The sequence below is a fragment of the Anneissia japonica genome, unplaced genomic scaffold (genome assembly GCF_011630105.1).
Source record: "Anneissia japonica isolate Jap-2015-1 unplaced genomic scaffold, ASM1163010v1 scaffold967_len435762_cov181, whole genome shotgun sequence".
Classification (NCBI taxonomy): Eukaryota; Metazoa; Echinodermata; class Crinoidea; order Comatulida; family Comatulidae; genus Anneissia; species Anneissia japonica.
Genome location: NW_022711026.1, coordinates 323,864 through 348,054, shown reverse-complemented (window position 1 = coordinate 348,054; position 24,191 = coordinate 323,864). Strand labels below are relative to the sequence as shown.

At 34.3% G+C, this 24,191-nt stretch overlaps 3 protein-coding genes across 3 annotated transcripts in view; 2 read left to right on the top strand and 1 right to left on the bottom strand.

The window, feature by feature from the left end:
• The first annotated feature begins 3,681 nt into the window (after positions 1-3,681).
• LOC117107245 (centriole, cilia and spindle-associated protein-like) lies at positions 3,682-8,736 on the top strand. The gene is made up of 4 exons (XM_033248867.1): positions 3,682-3,829; positions 4,401-4,688; positions 5,860-6,155; positions 8,181-8,736. The coding sequence occupies exons 2-4, from the start codon at positions 4,406-4,408 to the stop codon at positions 8,361-8,363; spliced, it is 762 nt and encodes a 253-aa protein (XP_033104758.1). The 5' UTR covers positions 3,682-3,829; positions 4,401-4,405; the 3' UTR covers positions 8,364-8,736.
• A 3,254-nt stretch (positions 8,737-11,990) lies between these two features.
• Positions 11,991-20,555, bottom strand: LOC117107222 (ras-related protein Rab-4B). The gene is made up of 7 exons (XM_033248831.1): positions 20,398-20,555; positions 17,887-17,967; positions 16,641-16,755; positions 15,531-15,593; positions 14,475-14,629; positions 13,913-14,008; positions 11,991-12,974 (listed from the first exon to the last, which is right to left on the bottom strand). The coding sequence occupies exons 1-7, from the start codon at positions 20,411-20,413 to the stop codon at positions 12,853-12,855; spliced, it is 648 nt and encodes a 215-aa protein (XP_033104722.1). The 5' UTR covers positions 20,414-20,555; the 3' UTR covers positions 11,991-12,852.
• Positions 20,556-21,233: 678 nt separating this feature from the next.
• The window catches only part of LOC117107223 (ADP-ribosylation factor-like), a 10,823-nt gene continuing 7,865 nt past the window's right edge, over positions 21,234-24,191 (top strand). The window contains exons 1-2 of the mRNA XM_033248833.1: positions 21,234-21,471; positions 22,450-22,626. Of these exons, the coding sequence (XP_033104724.1) occupies positions 21,378-21,471; positions 22,450-22,626 (271 nt within the window). The 5' untranslated portion in view covers positions 21,234-21,377. The remainder of the gene's footprint in view (positions 21,472-22,449; positions 22,627-24,191) is intronic.

The window sequence follows — 24,191 nt, the reverse complement described above, 5'->3', positions numbered from 1 at the left end:
AGTCATGGAGGATATTTTTGTTGGGTTGTAGGGGTTATTTTTTCGCTTTGGGGTGTTTTATTTCCTTTTTGTAACTTTTTCCTTTAAAGTAATTTGACACTGTCCCTTAAATCAGTGCTCCTGATTATGTGCGCATGACAGAACAATTTTGTTGACAAATCTGGAACGACAATATGTAATGTTTAAATAGCTACGCATTGCATTGTATTGACCTAAGGTGAATGTAATTTAGCCGGATCGCGGCTACCATAAGTCCTTCTTCCTGTAAAATACAAAGTTCCGGAAGAATTTGTACTAAAACTCAGGTAGACGAAATATATGTTAGACAGGAGTGGTGTGATATATCGTATAGGTCGAGCATTTTATAGGAAGTGCAGGTAAAAAAAAGGCTTTCGATAAGCAAATTAATCAATTATTAATAGTATTATTAGTGCGTATTATCAGGTGGAAGATGATTCATTTTGAATAGTAAATAATTATGAAGTAGGAACGGATTAATGCACCGGTGTAAAAAAAATGTAACATCGGCATTATTATTATAAAAAGTGTCGTCTGAAGCTTCTAAGACACTAAGTAATTATTCTCCAATGCTTGTTAGGTTACCGGTATGAGGCCAAGTTAATTTTTTTAATTAATTAATTAATAGTATAAACGAGAGTGTTTTAAAATTATATCCAATAATGTTTGTATTTTAAGACTATAATTATTTTATCATGAATTAAATTATCGGCAAGATAATTAAAACTCTCATTCTAACTTCACTTACTGAAAACTATTAGAGTGGCATTTGAGATCCATTCCGATGGCGTTTTTTCATTCATGGCATTATTGTCATTATCATAATCATCGAGCTCATTAACATTAATAATGACATAGTACAAAAACAAAACAAAAAATAACTTATATGCCTAATATCATAATATTGTATTCAACAACATTATTACATCACCGTCTTCTGTTGTACTCCGTAAATAATGGTTAGCCAAATACATTGTTTTACTTAAAATCAAGCACGAATAATGTTGACTTATAAGGCAGGCTTTCTCATTATGTTGAACATGACTTAAACTAGATGAATTATTTGTGCAAATCCATTGGCTATAAAACCAGATGAAATTGTATATTACAACATTTATTAATTATCATTCTCCTTTATCATCATCATTGTCATCATCTCTGCTCGGTGTTCACCTGCTTTTTACATTCTCGATATCGGCGAATGCATCATGTTGCCATGGTAATTCAATTTTCATTTTAATTAACCGGAAGTTGTATTATAGCGTTGAGTGTTAATCGATGTCTTAGAATTATCTTAATTTTATTTCGACCTCATAGAGCGCTGAAAGTACACCGAAATCACGGTACACAAGTGAAAAAAATTATAGCAATTATAAGTAGAAAATAAAGCCAAATATATCCATAGAAATCAAAAAAATATCGTCATTATAAGTAAACTCTATCGTGGGACATTGAAAAATGAAGGTGAACGTCTTGCTTGCAGTGAATAAAAATACACAATCGACATACATTGTTTACCGTATCCAATCCAAATATTTCGATTGAAGATTGTCTTCCCAACGATGCATTGCTATAGAATATCAATCATTTTTTTATAGACAGTAGGCCTATCGTAAAATCAAGATGAATTAAAATTACAATACGATTAACGATTAATACACGTTGCATCGCAATTGTTAGATTCAATTTATTCTCTACGGAAATTAAATACATTACTTAATATGTAGCTTTAGATGGACAGCTAGAGCATTTCCAACTAAAATTACAATTTAACATGTCAAAAGAAACGAAACCCTATCTCCTCGCCCACCCCAGCCATATCCTCACCCCCACCCCCATTCTGTTGACGTCACCCTCACAGTAGTAACATGATCGTACTGTCCAATGATGTGGGCCTACGAATTATTGGACTCAAACCGACCGCTGTACAACAATGGACCGAATCCCTTTGAAAAACGACAGCATTAAACGAAGGCCTACGTAAAATTGTTTATGGGACATTCGCGTATTTCTAGCCCTAACCTTCTGTTTGATCAGTTGTTTTAGTTTGACGCTTTTAAAAGTTTCATCATACAGACGACAATGTGGCCAAATAAACAAGCTTCTATAAATTGTTATAAATCTGCTATGAAACCAGGAAACATCAATGAATATTTTATTATAATTTTTTGAAACGAATCGAATAGGTTACCAGGTTTCAGTAAGATACATATCGAAACCATCCAATTTTCCCTTATTTACACATTTTTTGATAACAACACAAACATTCTTAACTGATAAGTCAATGTAAAGCCGAGCTCACTGCCTCGTACTTCGAATCTAACTCTTATCTGTCAGTAGGGGATGGAGGAAAACTCTTTGTTTTCTTATTGAAAGCTATAATACCGTAACTTAGTTAAATATAAGCTTACAAAATATGCAATATTCAAAAATAGTCAATTTATGATTATAATAATCATGTTTGTCTGTTATTAGATCTGCAGTTTCAAGTGGCGTACTCATGGGCTCAGGCCTATAGTTAACGTACAGACGTAAGCTAACATTTTGAGAGTCCTGCGCCATAGTACCATAATGCATTTACAGGATCCTTGGCAGTCATATGTAAATTAACAGTAGGCCTATGCATTGCAGCCAATCGCAGCGCCAGATGTAAATTTACAGATGCATCGCAGCAGCCAATCAGATGATACATGCTTCGGATGCTTATAAATTCAATCATGAAAGTAATTATTTGTTAACTTCGGAAAAACGATTTACCTTCTATAAATACAACAGTCCCGATTAACATATTTGAAATGGTTGTTATGTTGATTAATGACGGAAATGCTGGTTTAACTAGTATACTGGTACGCGTTGTTTTGGATTGTTGTTACACGCATACACGCTAATGAATGAATGTATATAGGTGTATTATGCATACGTACCTTTACATAACAATAACATAATTAAGAATGATAGGCCTAGTACTTGAAAAGGCTGGCGGTTGTTGGATTCACTTTAACGCAATGATATTATAATTCAAAATCTGTATTGGGTATGGTAGCCCGAGTGATTCATTTTCCAAACAACAATGTCCCTAGATAGGCATGAAATTAAGAACGTTTGTATATTAAAATGCACACCAGGCATATTTTTAGATAGAAAATATTATGAAATAATTATATTTCAAACAGCTGAAAATGTACGAATCTATAGCTCCTCGTACTTACTGAGACATTAATTATAATCGTTATCATCATCATCATTATCATCGTCATTTTCATCAACACTATCGGACCTTGTGTCAAGCTGTTAACAGCAAAGGCTCTGTCCTAATTATCTCAGTTGCACTGATGAGTCCCTATGAAAAAACCCCATGTTGTATGGTGTACATCCATGTGACTGTCTGGGGTAGCGAGATGTTGTGTGCGAGATCAAGTGTTCATATCCGTTAACATAATTATCTTATTGATATAACTATACTGAATAGGCCTATATCATACTGATAAGCTATTGCGATATGAATAAATAGATAAATAATAAGTAGGCCTACTATAAAATAAATTCCCCTTTTTCAGTCGCACGAAAAATGTATAATGTAAATTTTCGTTTTTTGAATCATATATATATATATATACTGAACTGAAGTGACCACAAGAGGGCAGAGTTCATAATTGTTTCAAATTTATTTTTGTCTCCAGATGGCGCGCGGCGGATGGCAAATTTAATTTCATCTGGTTTTTATAAATACAATATTAAAAGTCAATATTGAAGAAGATATCAAATGTTGAACCACAATACATCAGTTTGTAGTTATAAATATATTAAAGAGGTACGTAGCGGGTTCATTTATCTTTTTTAGAGGAAACACCTAGGCTGGTCTGAGCTAGGCCTAACCTAGCCAAGGCCTGTGACAGTGTGATTAATTTATGATGAGTTCGGCTAGGACAGGCAGCCAGGGGCTGAGGCTGCTTTGTGCCAAGTGTATGGCCTTACTAGGTAAGCCTGGCACTGAACTATACCTAGCCTAGGCCTACAGGCCTATACTACTAACTAGACTCTAGATAGAGTAGTAGGCCTAGGCTATCTGGCTAGCCACTTTTCTTTAGTTTATGGTATTGCTGATGCAAGTAGAAATAAATAATTATTTCTTGCTGAAGAAGGCATAGCCTATTTATTAATAATAGGCTAATAGTAATACTAGGCTTAGGCCTTAATGTAGGGCCTGTTGTTCCAACAGTAGTGAGAGCTGGCTTAATCCTAACCTCAAACTTGCTGTCTTTATGCACGTTGGATTAAGGCATATCCGATAATCATTCCTAACAATTTTATGTGACATTGTACTCTTGCATGCATGAATTCAAAATAAGCTTACTTTTCTTTTTTCAACTTGCAATGAATAGTGACAATGGGACGCCTCAAGAGCGAATATGGGAGACGGTATCTGAAGCCCTCTTGGCAAACATACGTTGCGCAGTACCAAGAAAAAGTTGAGTACTGCACGCAGAGGCGACAACTGGAGCACAGACATCAACCGTTTGACTGGCAAGAAACTGACAGCGACACATCTGATGATGAAGAAACATTACCTGCTAAACAAGATTTGACTGCTAAGCATGGCATCTGTAATAAACAAAAATCTCATCACTCTTCAGTACCAAATAATAACAAAAAGGCACATGTTGAAGCAGGTATTAATGTTATGCTGCCACCTTATGCCTGTTTTCCACTAGGTGAATTTATTCGCTCGAATCAAAGCGTGGCTTCATGCACATGCGCCTTCTCATTTCTATCCGAGTTTTTGCGCAACCAATCAGAGCTCAGGAAGTGAACCGACTCTTTGATTCTCAAGAATAAATTCGCCTGGTGGCAAACAGGGGTTTAGCCAGAAAAATGGTATAGGCCGTCCAAAATGGAAGCCAGTGGGCATACTGTAGCACTGAGCCGATGGGCAGGCCATGGGAATCCCAGACGAATATTGGTACGAAAACAACGTACATTCAATCAATAAATGTTGTTTTTATTAAACGTAAATATGATTTAGCTTTAGTTTAATGTAACACTCGATTTGAAGATTATAAAGAATTTGCTAAAGGTAGACCAGGCCCAATTAGGCTAGGCCAAGCTGATTAGGCCAAACCGTCACGGTAAAAGTGGCCGTCCTAAATAATTGTAGGCTGTCCAAAAGACGGCCGGACGGCTCGCTCGCTGGCTAAGCCTATAGTGGCAAGCCAGCTTAAATCTACTAGCTATATAATTTTAAGAATAATAATACTAATAATAAGAATAATAATAATAATAATATCTCGTTCAGTAACTTCCTGCACCCGGAAGGGTCCCTTCATGTCTTAGCTACCGGGAATTCGGGTACAGGTACTAACTACTTTCATCTGTCTGTCCACCATAGGGGCTGAATGGACCAGCACACCAGATTATCCCCCATATTTGTCTCAAATGGTGTTCTAGGTTCTTTAAAGTACATATGAGCCTATTGAGTACACTTGGCCTGCAGTTTGTAGTCCTAGAGGACTTGTTGTCCCACCACCAGACCCATAGATGAGCATGCTGTTCAAACCAGTACTGATATTATCATGGCTGTAGGCTACAGTGCTCTTGACTTAACCACTCAGCCAATCAACTCTCCAAATAACTAACATTTAAGTAATACCATTCCTGTTCTGTATTCTTAGTACCCTTCAATTTATGCTGGCAAACATAACATTTTCAGATATTAAAATATCTTCAATTCACTAAACACAGGTATTTTTTTTTTGATCTGTGATTTTTTGAAATTTTATAGTAAACTCATAATGTTTAAAACATATATTTTATACATAAACATTGTTTTATATATTTAATTAGAAAAGCAAATGGAACCAAATGCAATAGTATCAGGAGTTAGGAAACCATCAAAGAACAAAAAGTCAAGAAAGTTAAAGAAAAAGCTTTGTGAACAAGCAAAAGAACCATTGCACAATGAAACTGCAAAGCTACCTTTACTTAGTAAACCTGAGGAGCCACCTTCGCACCGTAAGACTGAAAAGCTACCTCAGCTCAGAAAAGCTGAAAAGCCACCATTTATTGTGTATGGATTAGCTGATGAAAAGAGGGAAGTCGGAAGGAAGCAGACACATAATGTGAAAGCATCAATGAGTAATGTAAGCAATGACTTGTCTCTAAAGCTTTGTCCAAACACGTGACATGCCTAAAAATGGCCATGGTTACATCACTTCCTGACCATACAGTATATAGGCACATCGTGACTATATGGGCATACGCCATTTTTATTGTCAAATATATATTATATCAGCTTAGCACTAAAAACATTGATAGAAAATTAGATCCCACAATCATTGGAGTATCTAAAGCTCTGTCCAAATTTATCAAATTTTCTTTGACAAAAACTGTTGTATGCCCATATATAGTCTTGATGTGCCTATATATGGTCATGATGTAGTGTCATCATGACCATATTTAGGCATGTCACATGTTTTTGGGAAATACAAATTGATAGTCTAGACAGGGCTTAAGACCCCATTTTTCCCTAAGCGCTTCCCACTAAAAACTTGGTACGATTCAATTAATTTCTCTGCAAAGAGAGATTTTAAGCCTTAATACACAAAACATTTGTTTATACCCTATAATTTAGACTAGATGTGTATAAGAGACAGGTATTCTTAGTACCCTTCAATTTATGCTGGCAAACATAACATTTTCAGATATTAAAATATCTTCAATTCACTAAACACAGGTATTTTTTTTTTGATCTGTGATTTTTTGAAATTTTATATTAAACTCATAATGTTTAAAAAATATATTTTATACATAAACATTGTTTATATATTTATTTTAGAAAAGCAAATGGAACCAAATGCAATAGTATCAGGAGTTAGGAAACCATCAAAGAACAAAAAGTCAAGAAAGTTAAAGAAAAAGCTTTGTGAACAAGCAAAAGAACCATTGCACAATGAAACTGCAAAGCTACCTTTACTTAGTAAACCTGAGGAGCCACCTTCGCACCGTAAGACTGAAAAGCTACCTCAGCTCAGAAAAGCTGAAAAGCCACCATTTATTGTGTATGGATTAGCTGATGAAAAGAGGGAAGTCGGAAGGAAGCAGACACATAATGTGAAAGCATCAATGAGTAATGTAAGCAATGACTTGTCTCTAAAGCTTTGTCCAAACACGTGACATGCCTAAAAATGGCCATGGTTACATCACTTCCTGACCATACAGTATATAGGCAAATCGTGACTATATGGGCATACGCCATTTTTATTGTCAAATATATATTATATCAGCTTAGCACTAAAAACATTGATAGAAAATTAGATCCCACAATCATTGGAGTATCTAAAGCTCTGTCCAAATTTATCAAATTTTCTTTGACAAAAACTGTTGTATGCCCATATATAGTCTTGATGTGCCTATATATAGGTCATGATGTGATGTCATCATGACCATATATAAGCATGTCACATGTTTTTGGGAAATACAAATTGATAGTCTAGACAGGGCTTAAGACCCCATTTTTCCCTAAGCGCTTCCCACTAAAAACTTTGATTTTTGGTACGATTCAATTAATTTCTCTGCAAAGAGAGATTTTAAGCCTTAATACACAAAACATTTGTTTATACCCTATAATTTAGACTAGCATCACATTGCCATCGGTTGTAGTTGTATTCACAATCATGTGAAAACTCACCAATAGTAGTCAATAAATCTTTATCGCAATTTTTAACCTTTGCAATTGGGTGCTACCACCTTTTTTTTACGCCTAGCCACCAGAGGCCATTTGACCTCCTGTTCCAATATAAAGTTTGCTTGTGTCTGATTTGGTCTGAATGCGCATGTTTGCGATCAGGAGAAATCAGTTTTATATTACCACTGACTACATCGCAACCAATCATAACGAAGTGTAGTCTGAATAGGGTACTAGTGTGCCAAATACAATGTCCCATTTAAAAAAAAATTTAAAAAAAACAGTAACAAAATGAGGTAATGACTTGATCATACTGTGTTTCCTGGAATTGAATTTTGTTTTGCAGGATGCAGAACATAATTGAGACACAAAACTTAATATGCTGTTGTAAAATTGAAGTACAGTGTCAAATATAGAGCTAGGCTAAGCTAGGCCAGGGCCGGGCTAGGCTAGGCAGTGATCATCTTCCTTCATCTTTCAGCGTTCTTCAGTATATCCTGGCGCTTTGAGTGCTCATATGAGACAGCAGGTAATTGAAGAGGAAGAAGCTAGAAGACGACAAAAAGCAAGAAAACCCAAAGTTCCTAAACTCAGACATTACTTCAGTATGGTTCCCCCAAAGGATAACTGGCAGACAGAGTATCAAAGCAATTTTTCTCACTGAATATTCTACAATATTGACTTAGCTCTGCATAAATATGCTGCAATAATTCAATTTCTTTCACTAAAACCAACAGTACAGCAAGTGGTGGTGGCAGGCAGACTTGCTGCCCCATCAGACAGGTAAAGCCTCCTGTCTTACACAAGTTATCTGAACAAAAAATGAGAGAAAATATTTTCTTTTAAAAAAAATTGGGCCACATTACCTTCACAGTACTGCTTAAAATAGTTTTTTCTAGGCAACAAGAGGGGGTTTATCCCCAGTCAGGCTGCACTCTGCCCACCTGTGGTCTGCTGTATATGGGGTCTTGCGAAATATTCTCAGTGTTGCAACTGCAGAATGCGTAATTTCGTGAGACGAGACTGTTTTTATACCTTGTTTCGCAAACTTAACTCGTCAGGTGAGTGTAAACAAAAAATTGTTTTCTTATTTAGCAAATAGTTTTGCCAAAAACATCCAGACGGAGAAGAAAATAAAAATAAAATTTTATTAGTGAAAGTAAAAAATGTATTAATGGGATGGTTAAATACTTTAAATTTATATAATTGGGAAGAAATATACATATTATTTTTGGAGATTTCAAGGCAGGCATTTTTTTCTAAAATTTTAATTTTTTGTGGTGGCGTGTGCGTTAATTGGCCAAAAATAAAATTTTCTTTTTATTTGAAACCATCATTATTGGCAGGCGGCTTGTTTAATAGCTAAACAAGGTATGTAAAAAGTATTATTATTTTATTACTGTAGTTGAATCATGGAAACAAATTATGCAAGTCATAGAAACAAATTCAAATTTATGCCACAATGATCAGCATTTTGCATTAACAGTATTTATTATTTTGTATATTTGAAATGTAACCATATTATAATTTAATTTATGATTGATAGGGATAGGCAAATCTTTGAATTACATTTTATAATTTTGCTTATTCTCTCAGCAGCTACTGACTTCTTTATATTATAAAATAAAATTTTAAATATTTTATAGGCATTTAATGCTTTTTAGTTTAATGAAGATTGTATTTTTTAAAGTTATTATTTTGTAATAAAACTACTGTAGGAGAACCTATGACACTATCAGTGAATGTAGAGTACTGTACCCCATTCTGAATGAATATTTTTTTGTTTATCAAGCTGTGTGGGAGCATTTATGTGCGGCGTTTACCATTCGATTAAGGCTCTCAACCTTGAAGTGAGGGCGGTTTGAATCCCTCGCTGTCGTTTTTACACATTACCTACGGTTGTTGTCTTTTATAGTATGCTTGATTGCCAATGTTCTGATATTATTGAGACCTCAGTATGTATGACTCGTAGGTGTTTCATCCAGTTAACAGTTAATAATGTGAGGCGTACAGAGGCTTTGTTGGCTTGATGCGCTACCTGTATATAAAAACTGGTGTATTGTCATTACTGTACTATATTCCTGCTGGTGGCTTGTGTACAGTGAGTAACCAAGAGTACGAAGCAATGAAATCATGAAAATTGTTTAATGTGTACAGTATGCCATGTACAGTACTTATGTATATATTTGTATAGAACAATTTAGGCAAACGTAAGCAATACCGCTACTCTTACGCCCGTTAACTACATTCAGTTTTTAATATGAATCACAGTATTTATAGGCATGTAGCTTTTTCACAAGAGAGATTAAGGCTATGTTCTCACACGGCAGCTAACGGTTCGCAGGATCCGGATCCTGCTAACCGTTAGCTGTCATGCGTCCATACGACCAAGATCCCGATCCGGATACCAAGAATATGATGATCGAATCACCTGGCCAATAAGAAACTGGAAATTGTAAACGCGTACGTGTGATTGGTTGATGATAGAATCACGCTCAACGTGCTAACCGTTAGCGGTATCCGGATACTAGGGCTCTCGTGAGAACCAGGCTTAAGTGTCAAGCGGAATAGAAGCATCATTCAGTCAGCGGTGACTACATAAATTTGCTGACGGGATCCAAACCAAGGGGCGATTAGCGCCTTCGTCCGGATCCCAGAATAAACAAAATCCCTGGTAAGATTGATAGGGAAAGTTTTTATGGCTTTAGTATGGCCCAAATTGTGCTTTTAGTTCACATAATATTAGGGATTGATAATCAAAATTGATTAGAGTTATTTTTTTTAATTATTTATCCGATGACCTCATCGACCCCTACTCGCATCACCCTACATGCAGTTGCATCTTATGATTCATACATGATTAATTTAATTGGTCAGTTCAACACAATAAACAATGTAAACAGTACTGTACACTTGCAATTTATTCCTATGTCTCAAAGTGGGAAGAAAGTAATCTAGAATTCATTATACAAAGATCACTATATTGAACAATAGTAGAGTTTGTATCTGAACATGCACTATTTTTACGGGAATGTACGATATCAACATTAACAACAGATTCATGTATAAAAAATAACTTTACCAAGAAATAAAATCATGTGACCACTACCTAATGTACGAAAAAGTGCATTTTATTTAGTTGGTATGTGCTATAATCATCATTGTTAATAGTATGGTATAGTAATACATGAAAAACCAAAAGGTCCACTGATTAATCACAGATAAGAAATTATGGTACTCCAAGTATTGAAATATACATCATCGTTTTGGGATTCAATATTTCAACATTATATCATCATCAGGAATATCGAATCCCAACATGATGGTGTGTGTTTCAATACTTGGAGCATGTACTTTCTTGTATAGTACATGTTATTCATATCAGCTTTTTTCCTTGTCCAAATTTTTAGGAGCATCTGTTTTATCCATTTATTTATTTTAAACATACAAAAGCTGAACAATCAAGTTTACTGTGTGAAGCTCTATCGACAGTATCAAGCTTTATCCAATACCCTGACAGGACATTAGGTAATTTGATAGCAGGAACATAACCTAAATTAAAACAATAATAATAAAGTGGTCGTTATTGTATACAAGATACCTATAATAAATACAAATGCATACATGCTTCAATTAAAATATATTTTAGTTTCTATGATTTGACAAGCGTATCCCCTTCAAATAATCAGTAACTGTATTTTACGAGCAAAATTCTCAAAGTAAAATTAATTCTAATGTTATCATTAGAGGTTGTAATGTAATTGCAATCATTGTAATTTGGTTCAAAACCATTACTGTACTTAAAAAGGATACAACAATACAAAAATCTTAAGTAACAAGAGAAAATCCTTAAATTTATAGACTTTTTTTCCTTCAAATTCATAAACATTTTTTCATCTACTTTTTACCTGCTTTCACTAGTGAAATTTACATTTAATCTCTGATTACTAATACACATTTTTCAATTGCCAGAACTGAGTCTTAAAACATTATTTACACTGACACATAATGTATCATTACAAGCAAACCATCCCAATAAACAAAGACTAAATAAATATTGGTTTGCAGATACATAATAATCTCATAAACAGTATGAATACTACACTATAATTATTACATATACTTTTTGAAATCAATGGTATACGTACATGACATACTAACCCATATACATTTGTTCAGTTCTAACAATTACCGTTCTTATATTTCTTTTTTCAAGCTAACACAAGATAAACAAAATCACAGGGTGGTTATCATCTAATCAATAGTTAATATTCCTATTATTCAACAATAGTTAATATTCCTATTATTCAACAATGATCAACATATATTTGTTAAATCCATGTTGGTTAGTTAGAGATAAAAGATAACTAAATGTGTTATAATATTCAAAAGTGCTTAATGGGAAAAGTTAAGAATGGAACGTTTGCCTAAACTACCAGAAAGATGAAGGTACAGTACAATTCTTGGATTCATTCAAAAGCAACAATGGCAGGGCATTCATTGTGCCCGACGGTCGTCAGCCAACGCAATAAAAATGATTCATTCAGACTTGCTGACAACCAGCACTTGCTTAGCACTCCCAGTGAGCCAGCGACTAGCTTAAGCCCCGCCCTTTGGATATTGTTGCTAAGTTTCCACAAAACTACAGCATTGCCCTGATTGGTCAGAACTGTTAAATTTGATTGATAGTCTGGAACACTCCATTAATTACCCATTCACAACCAGAAGCGCTTCAAGCACTTGCTAATGATCACAATTAATACAATAAGAATGGGAATTAAATGCTTTGATTAAAAATAAACAAAATGTCATAGCTTTTATTGTTAGCAAAAAAGAAAAAGGGAAAATGCAACAAGAATGGCATTTCATTGCACATTTGATGAGATGTGAAATTTCAAATATATTTAAGGTATCTTCAAGGAATAAAGTAATACAAACCACATATATTTTAATATACATATATATAGAGATACAGATATCATGAGATATATAAGAATATGCACTATGTTAACAGTTATGTTAAACAGACCTCATATTGTATTGTACAGTATTTACTATGTTGATAACTGTTACCTTGAACAGTGTGCCTCGATTTATGACATTTATAACGAGATGTATTCTGATTTTTATTAACCCTCACATGATAATCTTCTTTAGCACGCGCAGTTTTGTTGTCCACCACTTCCCGCAGTCCTCTGTGGTTGTCTCGTGATTTTCCGTAACGATGCATCACCATATTGGATACCAGAACCCATTCTTTCGGGATCAAGCTCACCTTAAAAAGTTAAAACATCAAAATTAAAAAGGTAAAATTTGATTGCTTATTACCTCTTGCATCTCGAATTCGTTACCACCTTACATTCTCCTTATTTTTCTTTTTTTATCACTTTTATTATCAAGATGGAACACAAGTGGTTACAAAGATCATTTCTCCCAGTGCACTGCTTCGAATGAGCTAGAATATAATTAGGGGTATTCTGCATGTGAAACACACAAGGATAACAAGCCCACCTAATCTACATTTGCAGTGGGGTCTTTTTGGTGGTGAATTGGGCAGTAACCAAGAGACAAATCAAATCCCCCACTCCTTTCTGAAGAGTGTACAGCAGTCTTTAATATGTACATAGGCTACACAGCCCGTTTGGCAGACAGACGAAAGTAGCTGGTACCAGTTTTCCGGGTAGCGAAGACACAAAGAGACCCTTAGGGATACAGGACTGAATGTACACACATCAAGTGCCATGAGTGTCCGCAGTGGCTGCTCCAGGATATAATTTATGGGGGGGGGGAGTGTTGGTTAAGGTGTCCGACTGGGTGGGGGCTAAGTATTAATGGGTTTAACTATAGCGCGCAGCGTTATCTGAGGGCCGAAGGCCTGAGCCGGGGGTCGGTATGGGAGGGAATGTCCCCTCCTCCCAAAACAAAATTAGGGACTTCTAGAAGGCCGGAAATAGCTGGGATGGGAAAACTAGGCCTATGTTTTTTTTTTGGTTCGACTGCCCGACGAGCTTTGGCCGATGAGGGCCTTGACCAGATCGATGGAGGGGCTTAATCCCCCTGTCCCCCCCACTGGTGCCACCACTGAGCGTCCGGTGTTACACAAATATCCACTATTATTATTCTTATTATTATGTTGCACATGGGACCGGCTAAATGTCTCATCGGGAAGATGGTGTCATAATGTAACTTTTATAATCATTGATAGGATCTTACCTGATTCTATTTTATTCAATATGGACCTTGCACATTTCAAGAAGCCTTCCTCTACATTCTCTCCTGTCAGAGCACTTGTCTCCAAGAACATCATTTCTACAGAAATTATAACAATTTTGTTAAAAATTCTATTTTTGCATTTATTATTGTGATCTTTAATTATTAGAAACTATATATTGATAATCTAAGAATAATACATATAATTACTGATGTCAATTTGAGATCTCAAGAAAAATATGTAAACTAGAATGCACGTTTATAATATTCTTAATCATTGTTTAATTCAACATCAGTACAATGATGATGATATGGAAGCGGTTTGGCACAGTGGAAATGGTTTGGTTTCCCAACCTTGATGTTGGTATTTCAGTCCTTCGCTGTGCATTTCGTCCTTGAGCAAGGCACTTTATCTACATTGCCTCGGTCTCCCAGCTGTATCAATGGGTACCAGCATCCCACTCTCATCCACTTTACACTACAGAAACTGGGGATAAGCTCAAGCCCTATGAGCCCTTGTGTCTCGGCAAGGATTTACATATCATTATTTACAACGGTGATTTACCATTTTCTTGGGCGAAGCGGCTAGCCTCAAGGAAGGTGACTTCTCTATCTGCATCTAAATCTTTCTTGTTTCCACACAAAATGATGACAATGTTTGGGCTGGCAAGAGTTCTGGCATCAGTCAGCCATTTTGTCAAAGCATTGTAGGTTTCACGGCTAAAAAGAAATTAAAAAAAAAAAAAAATGATACAGATACAGTAGTATAAATCTGGGATTCTATGATCTTTGACCAAATAGGCAGTGGCTATAATTTTTACACCAGTGTTAAATAGATTACATATTCTGATTGGATGTTATTGTCCTAACACTGTTCCACAATCCAGTGTTTGGGACAAAATCTCTTTAGATCGTGGAAAAACTGACTTGCGATAACAACGACAAACGAAATAATATTTAAAGTAAACAAATGTGCCTAAATGTGTGGCATATGCATATTTTATCAATAGTTTCATGTTCAATGATGTACTGTACTATCAAAACACTTGTACTTCAGATATGACAAACTTAAAAAGTTTTAGTTTTGTTTATTTCATTGTGTTCAGCTTTCAGATGAAAATTATTTTTCTTGTCAATTAAATATGTCTATGTCTTCCAATAACCCATTTTACTATAAATTTTAAGTGATAAATTTGGCCTTCGGGTCCGATCAGTTGCATCTGAGTGCCTGACATTTAATTTGGGACATGGGCTAAAAATATTGCAGAACAGGATCGTAATCCAAGCCATACATAATATAATATACAATCAGAATTAGGAATTTGTTTAAGGCTGGTACTACAATAGCCACTGCCTAAAATATGAAGTACATAACAAGCCATACTTTTTAATCTTTTTTTAAACAAACTAGAACTTACAAATTGAAATTACATTTTGTTTTTTTAATTTACCAAAATGGTCCCAACACAGATCTAGACAGAGGAGAAAATAGGATTTAAAAGAAAATCACACTGGCGAGACAGCTTTACCAATGCAAAACAAGGTATCAAAAAACAGTAAGTTCCTTAAGATAATGGTCACAGGACATTTCTAAAATATGTACAGTAGCTGCAGTATTTACCTTGTAATGTCATAAACTAACAGAGCTCCTGCAGCTCCTCGGTAGTAACTCCTTGTCACTGACCTGAAAGAGCAATACAACTGATAGGTAGTCATTTTCTAAATTCATTTATTTACAGAGTAGCATAGGGTATTCTGTTGGGAGTTACTGTGTGTGTGCGCTGAACCACGGATATCCTTTGGTACCCAGTTCAATTCCATCAACTGCTTTCCTTGTCTTTCAGCTAGCAGGATGAAATAAAAAAAAGCGCAAACTCTTTCTCTTTCGGATGAGATGTATAAGGTGTTGGTCCTGTGTGCATGTTAAAGAATGCAGTACACTCTTTGGACAAGAGTAGGGGATTGTCTCCTGGTGTACTGCAGAATCACCATCAGAAGGATCCCACTGGAAATAAGTCTTTTCTTCAGACTTTCATTGCTTATCCTTGGCACTTACAATAAATAAATCCAATAAAAACAAAACTTAATGTATATACAAGGAACCTAATTTTACCTGTAACGTTTGGTAACTATTTCCTTATTGCACTGTTCTTTGTACAGCAAGTTTTAATAACAATGTATAAATGAAGTTCAAACACTATTGACGAAACACATTGAACAGAACAGATGCAAAACTTGGGCTTGGCTGTACATTGGTAGGCATATAGACCTATATTCAATTTATGGCCTTTTATAACTTCCTCCTATTTTTTCAAATGCCTCCAAACCGTTTTCCTGTAAAGTTGTCAATGCACATGACCCATTGGTTGCAATTTTGTCTTTATTGAAAATGTATTCATCGAATGATTATAACGTTGAATACTAGGCGTAGGTTTACTGTAGCTTGTCTGTAGGGTTAGATTAAGTAATACAGTACTTTCTTGGTCCGTTTTGTTTTCACGTTTATGTTAAACACATAGAGATCTCCACAATACAGTATGCGTTCCAAGCCGACCATTATTATATCTAATTAATTTGTTTTAAATATTTTTCTATTATTTTGTTTTTTCTGGCTGGCCAAATTAAATTACTATACTCTGTGGACCAAATTTGGCCCACGGGCCACCTATTAAGAAACAGGGATATATAGAGACATCATGAGTAAACATAAGTTTGTCAATGAAAATCTCACCTGAATCTCTCTTGACCAGCTGTGTCCCAGATTTGTAATTTCACCGATTTTCCACCAGCATTGATAATTTTTGACCCAAATTCAACTCCAATAGTATGATTTGAATCTTGTTTGACTGAAAATATTTAATAATAAATTTATACTTTAACAAATTTTAAATTACATACAATAATACAACCTGTATAAGCAATCAATATAATATAAATTGAAATACTAATAATTATTATAATAATAAAAATTCAAAATAATAATGATGAAAGATCACCATGTTCATTACTTTAATTACAGAAAGATTTAAAATACAGCTTTGTACTTAATTTTAATTATTAACTTAAAAAATATTTAGCAATAAGTCTATTGTTAAATATAACTATAGGCCCTACTTTATTCAATTTTAAGTTACATACAATAATACTACCTTATAAGCAATCAATATCTAGAAATTTATTACTAATAATTACTACAATTATTTAAAATTCAAAATAATAATTAAATAAACAGTTTTGCAGGCCCTACTTCATTTTTAGTTACATACAATATTACTAACTTATAAGCAATTAATATCTAGAAATTTATTACTAATAATACTACAATAATAAAAATTCTAAATAATAATGAAATATCGCCAGGTCGTAACAGATTAAAAATAAAAAAGTTTTGTTCTTAATATTATTGAAGGTTAGCATGGCGTATGACACTGTAACAATAATAATACTGTAAATGCTTGCGATACACCCCATAGATAGTTCTGAAAATAACTGTTGTAGTATTTGCTGAGAGTCTCAACATTTCAATTGAGTTGCATTGGTAGAAGAATATATGCCTCTTGATATTAATATTTTTGTTTTCACTATATCTAGTTTTGTTCTTAATATCTATTACTGTATTCAGACTGTAAAGTAAGTAAAGACTGCACAGGCAATATATCCTCCGTGCAAAAAATTGGCCCAGAAATCCGTCTGCAAATTTCAGAAAATAAGGGCTGATTTCAATACAGATTTTGCCAAAAATTAGGCTTTGACCTACAGTAATCTTAATATAAACATTATATTATGCATCTATTTTTCTAGCGATTTTGCGCAAAAATTTGAGCTAGTTTTTGAGGTATCGCCTGGAAATTAAAATAATTTACATTATGGTCCATTATTACTAGGAAATTATGAACTGAACTTTTTAAAGGTTGTGACGATGTACAAAACTATTATATATAACATAACATATATCACAAACAGGGATGAAGTCTTACATTTGTTTTCAATGAACTGGTGCAGGATACATGACTTTCCAGTACCAGCACTTCCAATCACAAGAAATTTGAAGAGAAAGTCTGAAATCAGAAGAAGGGACATTTAATTAAAACAAATATTCATAAAGCTTAAACAATTTATCTCGCTGTTCAATGGAATTGTTAATTATTTATTATTGTGTGATAATATCATGGAAATGATAAAATTAATTGAAGATGATGATGATCAAATCAACTCACCATGCCCAAAAATTTACAGATGATGATCAAACAGTGATGATCAACTTGCCAACACAATCCAATCAATGATGATTGAAAGTCTGATATTTCGATGGGGTATATTCGTTAAATATAATAAACATACAATACATTATAAAATACAGTACAGTAATTTGTTCTGTTAGTAACTAAATGGTCCTAAATGTATTGCATATGCATCCAATGTGACCACTGTTTGGGATATTTCAAGATCTTGGCATTTTTTATGACACCTTGAGATCTTGGCATTTTTAAAAAATTATTTTCATTATCTTGGGATTTTTTGAATGATATGACATTTTTCTAGCGATTCTTCAATTGCTGCCCAACTTTGGAAAGATCTGTTTTGAGATTCGCTTAGGCAGTTCAAAGCCCATCTAAAAACACACCTATTTCAATAGTTTTCTCTCACCTTTCTTAAGATTTTATTTGTTTATTGTTTTGTTCGTTTTCTTACTTTTCTGTCGAACCTTTTTGCTTAGAATAGAGTTACTGCCAGAGTGCATTACTGTATATTTAAGTTTGCACACTTTCTTTGGGTTTGGTTCTGCAAGCTTTACTCATGGGGATTTTGTTGACTACTGTGGAGTAGATACATGTCTCTTTGTAACTGCAAGCAAAATCACTATACAAGTAAATTCATCCAATGTCAGCTTCTTCTGTCAGGTATTTACGTAGGCTATGCCACTACAAACATACTTTTTTGAAAACCTTATTCTACAGCAATTCAAATATTATGTCGGCACGCACGTCTTTTTCAAAGTTTTAGTTCAACAAACTACCCATCCCCCTCTCCCCCCGCCTTCCTGGTTAAAACCATCCATCCATTGTTACTTTACTCGTTCAGTATATAAGAACTTAAAAATAGAAAATCATTCAATTGGTTGTTGCCGCCAAATTTATATAGCCTCGATGATCTAGCATCATGTGAAATTGGGACCCAATTAAAATTGTAATACGCCTACCCTTCGATGGTTACATGGTGAGAATACGTACTGCAGTGTTTAAGCTGTCATTAGCCAAATAGCCAAATCCTAATAAAAGCTGAATTTGGCTAAATATTTTCATTCAAAATTAGCCAAAAAGCTAATGGAATTAAAGCTTAATTCCTTATATTCTTTTGTTTTTGGTTAATCAACTTTCTATTTGGCTAATTATTTTCATACTAAGTTAGCCAAATTGCTAAATATTGTTTTTGTCCAGCTTAAACTCTGGTACTGGCATATTGTAATACACACTCCCTTGATGTACAGTATGACATGTTTCATTAACATAACATACACTGAGGATCACCAACGAATTGGGTGGGTATTCAAACTTTTACGATATGGTGAACCTATTTCGATTAAAATGATTATAAATAAGAATTAGATGAGTCGCTGTCAAGAAAACAATTTGCGGAAGAGGAGTATTCACAGAGTAGGCCTTCTAATAAATAGTATGCCCCTCGAAATATTACTCGCTCCCCCCCCCCCACCTTCGCAGCTTCCCCATCAGCACCACCACTTCGAGACTCCTAGATACGCCACTGGGCCCCACACAAAATATGCCTCCGCCCCAAAGCGAACGAGTTTCTGGTCTCGAAAATCCAGACACTTTGTTAGGCCTATACAGTACAAAATACTGTACAGTATATAATTCATTGAAAAAGCTTGAATGAAGGACTTTTAAATGAAGTTTATGTATACAATATATACTAATATTTTGCAAATCTTGGATTTTTAAAACAATCTTGGGATTTTTTAGACTCAATCTTGGGAATTTTGATTTTCCCCAATGGTCACGCCGAGGCTGACAAAACTGAAGCTAGTCTTTCTAACATTGAGTATGCCTACTTAAATTATTATTAGTAGCCCACCCAGCCACTGGTCTAGGCCTAGGCCTAGGCCCCAGGTTGGTGGCCACAAATTAGCCACCTCTTTATTTCAATACAAAAATAAAGTTCACTCAGCAAATGATTCATAATAATATTCATTCATGATTTGCAAAACATCAATAATTGAGATAAATATCAGGATTATAATGGAACTTCGGCCTACTGACTTGCTCCATATGACAAGCCAAAGCTAGGCCTGGGCGCATAGACTTCCTGCAGGCAGGCTATGAAATACGCTGCGGAAGCTAGGTTGGGCATTTCAATCTGTAAGTGTAGGTCCTACTACTAGGCCTAGCCTAGGTTTTTACTACTTAGTTAGCCTAGCCTACCTCATTAATAAACTAAAATGTAACGTACGTACGACTCGATTAACTTACCATATGATTCTGACATGTCTTTTCGGTTTTATGGTTTGAACACCAATGAAGACTTGTCTAAAAGAAACGTAAATAAATCAATTAAGGTGTGATGAAAATCAATGAAAATATTTTCTTCGTCGTCAGATAAAAATCTGGCAGTGTGGTTTGACCTGTGACCTTATAAAATTACATTATTACATTTCTATATATCCAGTTGTTTATTGAAACTAATTATATAAAGCAATAGGCAAATTAATAACAAAAAAGGTCAGAAAAAAGAAGATAGAATAATTTAATTTTATAAATCAATCCCATTTACATAAAAAAAATTATTTTTTGGAATTAGAATAGTATTACAATGTGCGAGCCAGCTACTAGAATCGATGCTATTTTTGATATATGACGTAATTACAATCGCTGTTCCTTACTGTAACTTGGAACGACGTGGAGGATGCGTAAACAATTACCATTACCATTTTACCATTTTGTTATAATTGTATTTATAATAATCATATTATTCACCTTCTAAATTCTTGATAAATTTCATATTAGGCCCTATTGACATATTAATACAGTATACCTAGACAACTAACGCCTTCCGTAACAATCTAACGGTTCACCTGGGCGGTTGATCAAAGGAATCTTCTTCAATAAAAATATCACCTAACTTGTCATAAATTTTAGGCTGTTATTATTTAGGGCTTTGACGTTTGATTATCCCTAAACATAAATGACCTGCATGTCGACGATGTTTTTGTAGACGCACTGCGAAACACGACTTCTAACCGCGTCAGATTTAAAATCCGCCTAGGTTATTTATAGAAATGCAAATGAGGCGACACAATTTTCTCCACGTATTCAATACCACATCATATTACACAACTGGGTACCTATATAAAGATGAAGACTTGACAGTTGTGACATACCACTCGTAAATTCCAGAAGACGATATTGGACAAATTTGAATAACGTCGAATAATCGGATTTATTGTATCAGAATGGGTTTGATTATTTCAAAGTTAGGAGATATGTTATTGAATTCGTTTAAGGATGGTCCTTGTCGCATTCTAATGCTTGGTTTAGATGCAGCAGGTAAGGATTTAATCATTTTTTATGATATTATTCTTAGGTCTACGTAGATCTATAGGCCTACCTACTACACCTATTACATATTTTCTTACAAATAGGCTAGTTTTTTGTATTGTATAACACTTGGTTAATTAATACTTTTTAAATCTTTCATATATACTTACACTGTTTTATTGTTGCTATTTTAACACTAAATGGCATTATTTGTAGGAAATTTTATGTAGTAATTTATATTTGTCACTTTTATTGATTGATTTTTTTTTATTGTACTGTACTTAGCTTTTAACTTTGTAAAAATTAATTTTAAATGCTGAGCGTTTGATTTTTTTTTTTTGCACAGGCGCTATATAAATGCTTCTTATTATTAATATTTTTAAAACAATGTACGATCCGTCATTGTCAGAATCATTTTTGTTTCAATAAGCTTTGCAACCTTTCAATAACTATGGACATTTTTAAAATTCTAAAAAATAATTGAATAGCTATTATGGGTTTTGAATAGGGTAAGAATATTAGCAGACCCTCTATAAGAATGTCCACAGCTGGTCGAACGTAATGATATTGTTCGCAATTGAATATTCATTAGATGACGGCACATACAACCCTTTGTTTATAGTGCACAGATTACACATAATATACATAGTCAATATATTGGAACAGAATTTGTATTTTTTTTACGCGAAGACAAAATGACATGTTTATAGTGCTCACAATGCTTATATAGATATCAACATGCCTACAGCCACCTAATCTTGCGATTGAATAGGCCGATGTTATTTTATGTTAAATTTTATGTTATGTCATTGTATGACAATAGCAGGTTTAGCGAACAAATTCATATAGTTCAACAAAAAAGAATAATATTTCTCCTTAATTAGTATAGGTCTATTTATTTATTTTGATTTATACTGAATACTTTTTTTTTTTTTTTACAGTTTATATATTAGATATTTTGGTAAATTTTTGTCTCTTATGATTCAGGTAAAACAACAATATTATACAAACTGAAACTAAATGAAACTGTGACAACGATTCCCACGATTGGTTTCAACGTAGAGGAGGTGTCCCCAAACAGGAATGTGACATTTACAGTATGGGACGTTGGTGGCCAGGACAAGATTCGTTGCCTTTGGAGACACTACTACCAGGGTACAGAAGGTTAGCATTAACTTCAAACTTTTAAGGTGTTTCCGATGCCTTATATTTTATACCTGCAAACTAATGATGAAGGCTTACACTCATGTCTCCTAGATTATTAAGTCTGAAATGTTCTTTAAAGATGTATTGTCCCTTGCTAATGTCAAAAAATCATTAAAAAAATAATTTTGAAATAAACCTGCTCATATTGCAATAGCATACAAATTATTAACTGGTGCATAAAAATTATTGAATTTAAAAAATGTGTACCCTGATTTTTAAACCAAAAAATTATAAAAATAATAAAACACTTCCAGTGACTGGAAGTGTTTCTATCATTTTTCACTGTAAACTGATGGGTAGACATTTTTTTAAATACACTAATTTCTATGTTCAAGTTGATAACTTTTATGTTACTTCAAAATGGGCAAGTTAATTTCAAAAATTATTTTTATGCATTTTTTTGGTATTTAGCATGGGACAATACATCTTTAAAATATCGTGGTTTACTCAGGACCTAAAGTGCCACTGCTTGACAAGGGTTTGTCATTTCATGAATAATGAATGAATAAATAGTGAATCTGAATAATGTCTGTCACTGTGTGCATGCGGCCTATACAGTGAGTTACTGACTGTATGGTAGCTGCAAATTCGTTAAAAAAAATATGAAAATCGCCGTTACAAACTTATTAATCAAATTCATGTTGAAAAATTTATGGGAAAACGGACGTCACGAAAAAAAATAAACAACCAATGCTAATATTTAAAAAAGTATATATCTGCTTTTTCTATTCAGAAAATTAAATTGAATTATAATTCTTGAGTTGCGGATTTTTTTTTCCTTTCATAAATGCAAAATCTACATATCAATGAAAAAATGTTGTAAATAGACCTTTCCGGAGTGTCAATCAAACTTAACAACTGACTAATCAGAACAGCGCTAGGAATACGCGCGCGTCTCACAAACACACGTGTTGTCCCACAAACGCACGTGCTCGCCTATGTTTTAACACTGTCGCCTTGTGGGACCTTAGCAACAATATCCAAGGGGCGGGGCTTAGCGGAAAGGTCCATTTAAGAGCATGCATTCATATTTTCTAAGCTTCATATTTTGTATTTATGTGCGACAAAAACACATACAAACATACATTTAATTTTTAATTGCGCTTCGTCACTCCAGTATATTTTTCAGTTTACTTGTTAATACATCTCTCCAATTAATATGGAGTATTAACTTTCTGGACCAAAAAGTGTCCCTTTAATAGAGGTGTCCCCTCGGAGTTGGCCGTAGGGGTGCTCCCTTAATATGGGTTTCCTAAAGGAGGGGTTCTGCTGTAGCCTTCTTTAGATATTTGCTGAGCAAAAAGATATACATTCTAGTGGTTAAAAATCACCTCGTATTACGTCAACCACCCCACCCCCTTCAAATTTACTTTCCTTTTCCCCATCATCAATTGTAGAGCCGTTTGTCATTTGTCATGATGTAAGTTTGTGCACAATTGCATTATTCTTTTAACAGTATTTTGTCAGTGTGGCGGCTCTAGGATATATTTTCTGAGGGGTGGGGTGCTTGAGCTGGGGGATCT